Here is a 12,098-nt window from a genome sequence, read left to right on the forward strand (position 1 = left end):
CTAACGGGGTCCCCATCCCTGTGCCCGGGGAGGCCGTGCCGGATCCGGCAGCAGCGCAGATCCCGGCTGGGCCGGCGGGGCTGGGCCCTTCCTGCGGCAGGAACCTCCCGAGGAGCCGTTTCCTCGTCGGGCAGCGGCGGGTCCCCTCCGCCATCGTCCCTTCCCGCCCTCCGAGGGGAGGAAACGGGCTGGGCCCCACCACCAGCCCCGTCCCGGGCCGGGGGGCTGGGCACCCAACCCCGCCGTGGGGCCCGGCCCCGTCTCTCGTCGAGGCGGCAGCAGGAAACCGAGGGCGAGTCGAGACGAGCCCGGCGCGGGCACGAGCGGGACCCGCGGCCGCGCGCCCGCCCAACCCCAGGCCGGCGGCAGGTGAGGTTTGGGGGCTCGGTGGCTTTGGGGGCCCAGGGACTTGGGGCTCGGTGGCTTGGGGGGTTTGGGGATGGGGACGAGGACGGTGGCGGTGACCCCGGGGCTGTTCCCACGGGTTTGGGTGGTTTGGGGAACAACCTCGTTGGGCTGAGAGGCTCAGTGGGGACCCCGAGGTTGCTGAGCTGGGGGGTCCTCACACACCCCAGGAGGGGTTGGGTGCTGGGTCACCACTTCCCTGCCCGTGTCCCGCAGGCGGAGGTGCAGGGAAGGCCATGGAGGCGGCGGTGCCGGCGGAGGAGTCGCTGGTGCTGGTGGAGTACGGCTTCGAGTACCGCGCCAAGGACGGCACCTTGGTCTCCATCAAACCCAACGAGCGCTACATCCTCCTCAAGCGCACCAACCCCCACTGGTGGCACGTCCGGCGGAGCGGGGACGCCCGGCCCTTCTACATCCCGGCCCAGTACGTCAAGGAGCTGCCCCCCATCGCCTCCCCAGCCCCACTCGACCCCCCGCCGTCGGGACATGTCGCGACAGAGCCGGTCCCGCTCGTCCCCCAGCACCCGCCAGCCTATGAGTATCGGTTCGTCAGTGCCACAGAGCCGGGGGAGCCATCGGGGGGGTGCCCCGTGCCCCGGGGGGACTCAGTGCCAAGGAAGGACTCGGTGCCCAGGAGGGACTCGGTGCTCCAGAGGGATTCCCCACCGTCACTCAGCTCTTTTCGGGTCCCCTCGGGGCTGACCCCCAACCCTGCCGAGCCCGTGAGACCTTCGCACTCCCTGGATGACCTGGCGCGAGTGACACGGGCACAGCGCGGTGCCACCACCACGGGGTCTCGCGGGGACTCCCCAGGACACGCTCGCCCGCTCGGGAAGAGCCGCTCCGAGACGCTCTGCGCCCCCGGCAAGGACAGGGATGTGACCAGGAGGTGGCCTGGGGCCGGCCCTGCACCTCAGGTACGGAGACATCCCCGCTGCTGTCCCCAAAAGCTGCGCGGGGGGGGTCTTTGAGCGTGTGGGCAGGCAGGACACCTGAGTCCCTCTGCTGATTCAGTGCCCCACTGCGACCCTGTGACCCCCGGCACAGGGTGGGGTGACACCCCGGCACCGCAGGCACTGCCAGGCCCCCCCGTGTCCTCCCACCGAGCTGACCCTGTGGGGCAAACCTACAGGTGAGCTCCCCATAGAGGTTTACCAACATTAACCAACTAGGGGGAGGGATGAGCACGGGGCACCACCCCCCTGCACCCCCTCCCCACAACCCCCCGAACACCTTCCCCCCTCAGCCCCCCACTCCGTGCCTCAGTTTCCCCACCCCCATGGCCCCCCCGGGCTCTCCCAGTCCCTCTGCTCTGCAGAGCTCCGTAGTCCCTGGGTGGGGGTCTCGGTGCCCCTCGGGGGGGGGGGGGTGTTGGGATGTCCCTCCCAGGTCCCGGCAGCGTTCCGGGATGAGAGAAGGCAGAAAAGGGTTAACAGGGAAGCGCGGCAGCTCCTCCCTGCCGGGGCGGGGGCCTCACCTGGGCGCCTCACCTGGGCGCAGCACCCGGGCACCGAGGTGGGTGCTGGGTGCACCCCGGCACAGGCCACCGCCCGACACCCCCAAACCCACGCCCACCTCACACCAGTAAGTAGCGAGGGGCCCTTCCCAGCGACCCCCGGGCTGCTGGGGGGCACCCAAGGGTGGGGGTCGCCCCCCTGGCTGCTCTCCTGCCACCAACATGGGCTGGGGCACACGGCTGGGACGATGCCAGCAGAAAGGGGGTTCCATGGCCTTTTCCCCCACCCCCACCCCAGCACCTCACTTTGGGGTAACCCCAGGCACCTGCAGCACCCCAAGCCTGGGTGTCCCCCACTTGGAGGGGGTCTGGAGGGATTGTGCCACCTGGGAGGGGGTGTTGCTTGAGGAAAGGGGGTGTTAGTGGTGGCAGGCTGTGTTTTACACCCCATTTTTACCCCATTTTCCTCACTGTGCCCTTTGCACACCCAAAGCCACCGACCCCCCTCTGGTGGTGACCCAGTGGGGTCCCCAACCCCAGTGCCGCCACCAGATCATTCCCCTTCCCTGCCCAAATCCAACTGGTGCCAAAACTGTGCGGTATCAGCCACGATGGGACCGTGGTGGCCTTGGCCCTGCCACCATGTGCTCCCCTCACCCCACCCTGACTGCTGGGATGGGGGACCCCGGTGCTGGGGGGACGCAGCAGCCCTGGATCGGCTTCTGGTGGCTCAGCACAACACCACGAGGGCCAACCTAAATTTGGGGGGGATCATCCTGGTGCAATTCCTGCTCGGGTGGCCTTGGCTTTGCCGGAGCGGGTGACGAGTGGGAGGGTGATGGGTGACAACAGCCCCCAAGAACAGCCAATTCCGCCCCAGGCGTCTCTTCCGCTCCCCGAACCCCGGCAGGAAGCGCGGCGGGTGCAGGGCCTGGCTCAGGGTGCCCGTGGCGTTACCGGAGCCTCCCGGTGCCCCCACGGCTGCCTCCCACTCCAGTGCCCCCCACGCTGCACCCCCAGCCCGGGGCCCCCCGCGATGGGTGACCGGGAGTCAGGGGGTCCCCGGCGGGCCCAGAGCAGGGTGTCGAGGCTGCTGCACTTGGGGAAGGTAGGCAGCACCCACGGGTGCACACAGCGGGGGGCTGGGGGTGGTTTGGGGTCCTGCTCCTCCAAACTCCCTCTTGGGTTTCCCTGGCTGTTTACGGGCACTGGCAGGTGCCACGATGCCCGTTCCAAAGCGGTGAGGGGCACCCAGCCCACCCCAGGGGAGAAAACCCCACCAGGAATGCACCCATGGGATAGAGGGAGGTGCTGGGGGGCTCTGTGCTGGGGATCCCCCATGGTCACCCCCATGTCCCCTGTCCCCAAGAGGGAGGGTGGCCCCCTGTGCTGGATTCCAGCCCTGCTCACCGTGGCAGGGGGGTCGTGGGGTGACAGGGGGAGGGCGAGGGGGTGTCATTGAGTCGCTGTCCCCCTCAGATCCAGGGTGTCCCCAGGGACACTGCACCCACTGTCCCCCCACCCCGGGTGATGGGCAGGGCCAGGGTTGGGACCTTTGTCCCCGTGGCCGTTAGTGAGAGGCTCCGGCTGTAAAACTGGGGAGTTCAAAGGGTGCCAGGAGGGGTTTCCCCACTGGCAGCACCTGCCTGGTCCCAGGGGACACATCCCCCCACCCTGAGCAGCCCTGTGGGTGGGGGTCAGCCAGGCCAGGCCAGTGCTGGGGCCTTTATTTTGGGATATGATGATGGGGCTGTAGGCTCAGCATCTGGCGCTGGGGGGGAGACAGAGGCTGTGGGTGCTGGTGATGTGAGTGCTGGAAATGTCCAAGGGTGCAGGGGATGTGAGTGCTGGAAATGTCCAAGGGTGCAGGGGATGTGAGTGCTGGAAATGTCCAGGGGTGCAGGGGATGTGGATGCTGGTGGTCTGGGTGCTGCTGTCAGTGATGTGGGTCCTGGAGGTGTCCTGGGGTGCTGGTTTTGAGGGTGCAGGTGCTCTGGGTGCTGGTGTTGGTGATGTGAGTGCAGGTGCTCTGGGTGCTGGTGTTGGTGATGTGAGTGCTGGTGCTCTGGGTGCTGGTGTTGGTGATGTGAATGCTGGTGCTCTGGGTGCTGGTGTTGGTGATGTGAATGCTGGTGCTCTGGGTGCTGGTGTTGAGGGCACTGGAGTGTGGGTGAGGGTGGGGTGGGTGTGAGGTTGGGGTGCTGGTGTCGGGGAGGTGGGTGCAGAGGCTGAGGGTGCACAGGATGAGCACGTCGGTGGTGTTGGGGTGGCAGATGTTGGTGCAGATGTTGCGGGTGTTCGTGGTTTGGGTGCCAGTGATGTGGGTGCTGATGTGGGTGCTGGATGCAGTGGGTGATGCGGGTGCCAGTGACATGGGTGCTGACGCAGGGGCTGTGTGCAGGTGACACAGGTACTGGTGATGTGGGTGCAGGTGATGCAGGTGGGTGCTGATGTGGGTGCTCACACAGTGGGTGATGAGGGTGCTGGCTCTGAGGGTGCTGCCTGCAGCAGGTGACACGGGTACCGCCGACATGGGTGCTGGCACTGGGGACCGTGATGTCTCCCCACGTGCTCAGTCTGGACTCCCATCCCCTCTGCCAGCGGGTGCTCCTCCCCGCTGTGGGTGCTGTGGGTGCCCCCTCCACCTCCCACAACCCACACCCCATCACTGGCTCCTCGTGCCCCACTCAGTGGGGTGCCCAGGAGGGCGCCCCAGCAGCAAGAGCAGGATCCGTCTCCTTAACCCCCCCACCTGAGCACCGCTGTGGGGACATCCCAGGAATGCCATCCCACCTGCAGCACCCGGTGACCCCCTCGTGTCCCCCCCAGGCGCACAAGGAACCGGAGGAGCCCGATCCCATCTACCTCAACATCCAGGAGCTGCGGGAAGAAGCCGCCGCTGCCAGCTCGGTGCCGGAGGAGCCCGGCGGGTCCGTGTCGGACTGGGAGACACACACGGACACGGAGAGTGGACATTTGTTTTATTATAACCCCACGACGGGAGAGACCACGTGGGATTGCCCCTTTGGGCAGGCGGCCGACGGAGTGAGTCCCGCCGCCTCTCCCGCCTCCTCGCTCGCACACAGCCCGGAGTTTCCCGAGTGGGAGCAGCACGTGGATGAAGGAAGCGGACAGACTTTTTTCTATAATTCGGTAACAGGTGAGACGTCGTGGGACCCCCCCACTGCGGGAGACGCAGGCAGCCCCCAGGATATGTACCCTGGGGGGACGCGGTACAGCCCCACGGAGCAGAGGGTGAGCACCCAGCGGGGCACGGGGGTGGGATTGGGACTGGGGGGAGACAGGGATGGGGATGGAGATGGAAATAGGAATGGGGATGGAGATGGAGACAGAGGTGGAGATGGAGACAGAGATGGGAGTGAAGATACAGATGAATATGGGAATGGAGACAGGGATGGAGAAAGGGATGAGAATGGAGAGAGAAACATGGATGGGGTGGAGATGGAGACAAAGATGGAGATGAGTGAAGTTGGAGATGGAGACAGGGATGGCAATAGAGATGGAGATGGAAATGGGGATGGAGATGGAGATGGATGTTGGGATTGATATGGAGATGGAGACAGGGATGGCAATAGAGATGGAGATGGAAATGGGGATGGAGATGGGAATGGATATTGGGATTGATATGGAGATGGAGAAAAGGATGGCAATTGAGATGGAAACAGGAATGGGGATGGAGATGGAGACAGAGATGGAAACAGAGATGGAGATGAAGACAGATGAAGATAGAGATGGGAATGGAGACAGGGATAGGGATGGGAGTTAAAATGGATATGTAGGTGGAGACAAGGATGGGAATGGGGATGGAGATGGAGATGGTGGAGGTGGAGCAGCCCCACCTGGGTCAGCCACACGGGGATACAGATGCTCTTGGTGGGGCATAAGATCCTGACCTGTCTCTTCTTTCCAGCCGCCCACTCCAGAAACAGACTATCCCGACCTGTCTCCAGATGAGCTGGAGGGTTATCCCGAGGAGGATTACTCGCCCATGGGCTCCTACGACCAGGGGTCCACTCTCTGCCTGTCCCCAAGGCGCCCTGAGGAGCTGGGCTCACCCCCGGGCTGGTACGGGCACGGCCACCACGAGGGAGTCGTGTTCTACCCTGAGCACTTCTCTGACACGGTACGGGGACAGGGATGGGGTGGGATGGGATGGGGAGAGGGGTAGGGATAGGGTTGAGGATGGGGATGAGGGCAGGGAAAGAGACAGGGAATGGAACAGGGATGGGGACAGGGATAGGAACTGGAATGGGGACAGGGATGGGATACAGACAGGGACAGGGCAGGGACAAATATGGATATAAGGGTGTCTATCCAGGGATGAGCATCCTCACAGGGCCTCAAGCCAGTGTGTAGGGTGAAGACCAGCACCCACCTGGCAGGAGCACCTCAGGCATCACCTGATCCCTCCCTCCCTCCCTCCCTCTCTGCCCAGGTGCCATCAGGTGGCCGCCACCACCGTGCCAGCAGCGGCTCCAGCCAGGACAGCGGGCTCTTCGCCTGGCACGGCACCGTGTCACCGGCACTGGGCATCAAGGAGGAGAAGGTGAGAGCCCAGGGAGGGGCACCCAGCCCTCCCCCACCCCAGAGCCGGGCAGGGCAAGGGGCAAACCTGACACCCACCCACCATCCCCCTTTACCTTCCAGTTCAAGAGCCTCGAAAAAGCCGGGGTGCTCAACCGGACCAAGACGGTGGACAGAGGGAAGCGGCTCCGGTGAGCACGTCCTGGTGTCCCCCAGCACCCAGGGAGGGAGTCCAGGGGGACAGAGGGGACAGGGGCTGTGCTGTCCCCCTGTGTGACCTCTCCCTCTCTGCTCTCCAGGAAGAACTGGAGCTCCTCCTGGACGGTGCTGGAGGGGGGGATCCTCACCTTCTTCAAGGACTCCAAGCACTCGGCTGCCGGTGGCTTGGTAAGAGCCCCTACGGCCTTGGGAGGGGGGCAGCTCCCACAGGATGGGACCAGCACCCATGGGACAGGGCCAGCACCCATGGGATGGGGTCAGCACCCACAGGATGAGGGCAGTATCCATGGGACAGGCCAAGGACTGATGGGATAAAGACAGCACCTGTAGGAGAGAGGCAGGAACCCATGGGATGGGACCAGCACTCCTAGCACAGGGCCAGCACCCACGGGATTGGGCCACCATCCATGGGACAGGGGAACATCCCACGGGATGGGGCCAGAACCTGCAGGATAGGACCAGGCCCCACAGGCAAGGGCCAACACCCTGCACAAGGACCCCCCAGTACTGGGTCCCCCCACGCTGGGGGGTGTGTACTCACACCCCCAGCACACACACACTCCCCACGGGACCTGGGGGGAGCCAGTGTTGGAGCACCCTAAAACACACCCTAAAACACACCCAGATCTGGTTTGAGAGAGCAGCAGGAAGCAGTGCCAGACCCAGCCCCCCGTGCCCAGCCCCCCTCTCTGTGCCCAGCCCAGATGCAGAAGCTGCCCTGGCTCTTGCAACACCCTGTGGTGACAGTGCCAGGGGAAGGACAGGGGACACATGGCTGGGGGTGACACGGTGCTGGCCCTACCTCTGGGGTGGGGCTTCACTGCTCTGCCTGGGGGATGCAAGGGGTCTGGGGTGAGGGGAAATATGGCCAAAGCACCCCAAAAACCAGTGTGTGGGGAAGGCCAGTGAGTCTGATGCTGTGAAAACCTCAGGGGACTGTCCCCTCCCTGCAGACAGTCACCCACTCTCTTCCTGCTGTGTCACCAAGAGGGACCCCAAAGGACAAGCCCCTGCCCCCAGGTCCCCTGGCAGGGCTGGGGATGTCCCACAAGGTGATGGCAGCTGTAGGTGACAGCCACAACCCCCACCCCACCGTGGCAGCTTTGAGCCCTGATCCTGAAGAGACCATGGGAGGGGACAGAGGGGACACCTGCCACCCCTGCCTTTCTGGAGGAGGGCAGCCCACACACCCCCCCAGCAGGACCCTGGTGCCCCTGTCCCCTCTGGGCAGGTGCCACCCTCAACCCCTTGTCCCCACAGCGGCAGCCCAGCACCCTGACCACCCCCGAGCACACGGTGGAGCTGCGCGGGGCCGCCCTGGCTTGGGCTGGCAAGGACAAGTCCAGCAAGAAGAACGTCCTGGAGGTGAGTGGGTGACAGTGGGGGGACACCAGTCACCCCCCAGAGTCCACATGTGGCCTGCAAGATGATGCCACGCCTGCCTGGTTCACCCCACCAGTGGTGGCAGAGGGGACACCGGGTGACATCCCGGGGCGGGGAGCACAGGGACTGTGCTGGGACACTGTCCTGTTCTGACATGGAGAGGTCACCCGGAGACATCCTGCCTCCCAGAGGGGTTTTTCCACTCAGGCTTTGCACAGGGGGGAGGTTTCAGCCGCTTCAGCCCGCCAGCAAACGGCAACATTTGGGGTCATCTCCATAACGAGTTGGGTGCTGTGCTCAGCCACAGCCTGGTTGCCAAATCCCGGCGGTCGTGGCAGCCCCGTGCCCTTGCCCTGACCTTTGCCTGTCGCTCTGTCAGCTGAGGACGCGCGAGGGCTCGGAGTTCCTCATCCAGCACGACTCGGAGCAGATCATCACCGCCTGGCACAGGGCCATCGCCGACAGCATCGGCCGGCGGGTGAGCAGGCGCCGGCCACCCCCCGCCCCACCACCCTGGGGACGGGCCCGGGGTCTCACAGTGACCCTTCCCTAGGGCTCCGACATCTCCGGAGAGGAGGACGCCGAGAGCGGGGCTGAGTTCGGCTCCCGGGAGAAGCTGGGGAGCGGCGAGGAGAGGAGGGCGGGTGAGCTCGGGCGCCCTGGGACGGGCACCCGTGGGATCTCCGGCTCCCCGGAGGTGGGACGTGGCAGGAGCCCCCTCGGGACGGGGCTGAGCTGTGCCCTGTTCCCCCAGTGGCCGGGCAGGTGCCAGGCAGCGCCAGCGCCGAGAGCGACTCCAGCAGAGTTCGGAACAAACTCCGCAAGTTCCTGCAGAGGCGGCCGACGCTGCAGAGCCTGAGGGAGAGGGGCTACATCAAGGGTGGGTGTCAGGGTGGGGATGGACCGAGGGGGAGGGCTGGGATGGGCTGCTGGGATAAGGATGCATCAGGTGCCAGGATGGGGTGATGGGCTGGGGATACATCGAGGTGTTGGAGAGAGGCTGGATCCAGAGTGACTGCCGGGATGGGGTGCCAGGAGGGGCCTGCATCAAGAATGGGTGCCTAGAGGGGGATACATCAAGGGTCAGTGTCAGGGTGGGCTGCATCAAAGGAGGGTGTTGGGGTGGGGCTTGGATCAAGGGTGGGTGCTGAGATTGGGTGCTGGAATGAGGTGCCAGGATGGGGTAATGGGATGGGCTTGCATCAAAGGTGGGTGTCAGGATGGGGTGCTGGGAGGGGGCTGAATCACGAGTGGGTGTCAGGATGGGGATGAATCAAGGGTCCTGGGTGCTGGGATGGTGTGTCAGGATGCAGCTGGATCAAGGGTGGGTGTTGGCGTGGGGATACATCAAAGATGGATGCTGGGATGGGGTGTCAGGATGGGACTGCACCAAGGGGGGGTGTCAGGATGGAAACAAGTCAAAGATGGGTGCCAGGAACGGGTTCCAGGGTGGGTCTGAATCAAGGATGGGTGCTGGAATGGGGCTGAGTCCCCTCGGGATGTCCCCAAGTGGGAGGGGAGGTGGGGACAGCTGAGGATAGAGCAGGGACAGTGGGTTGAGAGACCAAGCCCAGCCCTGACCCGACGTCTTGGTGATGGGCTTGGGCATGTCCCATCACCTCCAGCCTCCCCGGTGCACACCTGTATGGACACAGGACTCTTTGTGATGTCCCCAGCCCTGTCCCCCAGCTGCCACCCTCCCAGTGTCCCCTGGCCGTGCTCATGTCCCCGTTGTTCCCCAGACCAGGTTTTTGGGTGCTCGCTGCTGGCGCTGTGCGAGCGGGAGCGGGGGACGGTGCCGCGCTTCGTCCTGCAGTGCATCCAGACCGTGGAGAGGAGAGGTACCACCCCGGGGACAGGGGTGGGCATGGGGACAGCTAGGGGCACCAGGGTGGGGACAGCTCTGGGGACAGCCTGCAGGGCATGGCTGGGTTTTCCCTGGAATCCTGGTGCTAGCTGTGGGATCGGCCATACCGGTCGCTGTCACCATGTGCCACCCAGCTGTGGGCACCCTCCAGGGGCAGTGGGGACACGTGGGAACCCAGAGCTCCCTAGAGAGTGGCTGCTGTCCCATCCTGGCTGCTGGTTAACTGGAATCTTTCCCCCCTCTCCATCTGCCAGGTCTGGACATCGATGGTCTGTACCGGGTCAGTGGCAACCTGGCCACCATCCAGAAACTGCGCTACAAGGTGGAGCACGGTACGGTCACCTGCGGTGGCACCGGGGGAAAATGGGATATAACCCCCCTCCAAGGGCAGGGGGAGGGGGGCACAGGGACCCCCACCCGTCCCTGGGGCTCTGGACTCACCTGAGGTGCTGCCCCGGCCCCCAGACGAGCAGCTGGACCTGGATGACGGGCGCTGGGAGGACATCCACGTTGTCACCGGGGCGCTGAAGCTCTTCCTGAGGGAGCTGCCGGAGCCACTCGTGCCCTTCAGCCACTTCGACAAGTTCATCGCTGCCATCAGTAAGGGACAGGGATGGGGAGAGGGGGTGGGATGGGATGGGATGGCAAGGGAATAGGGTGGGGATGGAGTGGGGTGGGGAGAGGGGGTGGGATGGGATGGGATGGGATGGGATGAGATGGGGACAGGGATGGAGAGGGTACAGAATGGGGACAGGTATGGAATTGGATGGGATAGGGACAAGGATGGGGACAAGGGTGAGAATGAGATGGAGATGAGGATGGAAACAGGAGACAGGGATAGGGTTGGGATGGAGACAAGGACAGGGACAGGTATTGGGTTGGGGAAGGCGTGGGGACAAGGATGGGATCAGGGATGGAATGGAGATGGGATCGAGAAGGGAATAAGGATTGGAATGGAAATGGGCTGCACAAGGGAATGAGGATTGGAATGGGGACAGGGACAGAGGGAAAGGATGGGATGGAAATGGGATGGGGGTGGAGACGGGAACTGGGACAGGTAAGGTGATGGAGATGGGGATGAGGACGGGGATGAAGATAGGGATGAGGAGGGGGGTGGGAATGGGGACAAGGATGGGGGTGGAGACAGAGATGGGGACAGATGCTCTGGCTGCTGGAGCCAGCACCCCACTGTGCCTTCCCCCAACCACAGAGATCCAGGACCTGGCCATGCGGGGCCGGTGCATCCGGGACCTGGTGCTCTCCCTCCCGCCCGCCCACCACGACACCATGAAGGTCCTTTTCCGCCACCTCTGCAGGTGACACCCCCTCGCTGCCCCAGATCCACCCCGGGAGCTGGGAGGGGGGACACAGCTCGGGGTCAGGGACAGGCCCCAGGTTTGGGGATGAGCCGGTGACACCCCCCATCCCTGCAGGGTGATCGAGCACAGGGAGGAGAACAGGATGTCGGTGCAGAGCGTCGCCATCGTCTTCGGGCCCACCCTGCTGCGGCCGGCGAGCGAGGAGAGCAACATGGCCATGCACATGGTCTTCCAGAACCAGGTGGTGGAGCACATCCTCAACCACTACGGCTACATCTTCCCGGAGGGATAAACCCCCAGGACACACCCTCACCAGTGGGGACTTGACGGAGCAGCTCCTCCAGGAAGGACTCAGACGTGTCACCGCAGACGATGGGTGGTGGCCGTGGCTCTACGAAGGACAGAATGGTGGCCCAGCTCAAGGGATGGGCACCCCCAGGGGTCCTCCTCGGCCACCCACTCCTACTGGGGCCGGATCCACCCCAGGGGGGTGTGGGGTTTGTGGGGCCCCCACTGGTCAATGGACTATGGAGCCCTGCGGTCCACAGCTTGTCAGGGCCAGCAGCACTCCCAGGATGAGAGGATGGAGGTGCCCAGGCTGGCAGTGCCTGCAGGGACATGGCACCAGAGGGAGGGAGGGCAGGGAGAAGCCAGGCTGTGCCATGGCCGGAGCCCACCGCCCGATTCCCGAATAAAGAGCCCGTTCAGCCACCAGGGTCAGGTGGTGTTGGCAGGACATGGGGACATCCCAGGGACCTGGTGGCACTGCAGGCACATCAGTGGACCCTTGGGGACACCATGTGCCCTTTGTACCCTATGAGGACAAGGGAACCTGCGACTGAAGGCCACCAGGGTGACCTGGGACACCCTTCCCAAACGGAATCACCAAATCCCATGTCACCAG

The 12,098-nt window shown here is 64.6% G+C and overlaps 1 protein-coding gene across 1 annotated transcript; it reads left to right on the forward strand.

Moving 5' to 3' along the window:
- Nucleotides 1–62: 62 nt before the first annotated feature.
- Nucleotides 63–11,908, forward strand: ARHGAP27 (Rho GTPase activating protein 27). The gene is made up of 16 exons (XM_064636610.1): nt 63–369; nt 622–1,322; nt 4,691–5,116; nt 5,793–6,005; nt 6,318–6,428; nt 6,530–6,597; nt 6,706–6,793; nt 7,886–7,990; nt 8,388–8,486; nt 8,562–8,652; nt 8,763–8,888; nt 9,751–9,849; nt 10,130–10,207; nt 10,341–10,475; nt 11,086–11,191; nt 11,309–11,908. Exons 2-16 carry the CDS (start codon nt 642–644, stop codon nt 11,484–11,486), a joined length of 2,604 nt encoding a protein of 867 aa, XP_064492680.1. The 5' UTR covers nt 63–369; nt 622–641; the 3' UTR covers nt 11,487–11,908.
- Nucleotides 11,909–12,098: the final 190 nt, after the last annotated feature.

The sequence above is a fragment of the Pseudopipra pipra genome, chromosome 26 (assembly GCF_036250125.1).
Source record: "Pseudopipra pipra isolate bDixPip1 chromosome 26, bDixPip1.hap1, whole genome shotgun sequence".
Taxonomy (NCBI): domain Eukaryota; kingdom Metazoa; phylum Chordata; class Aves; order Passeriformes; family Pipridae; genus Pseudopipra; species Pseudopipra pipra.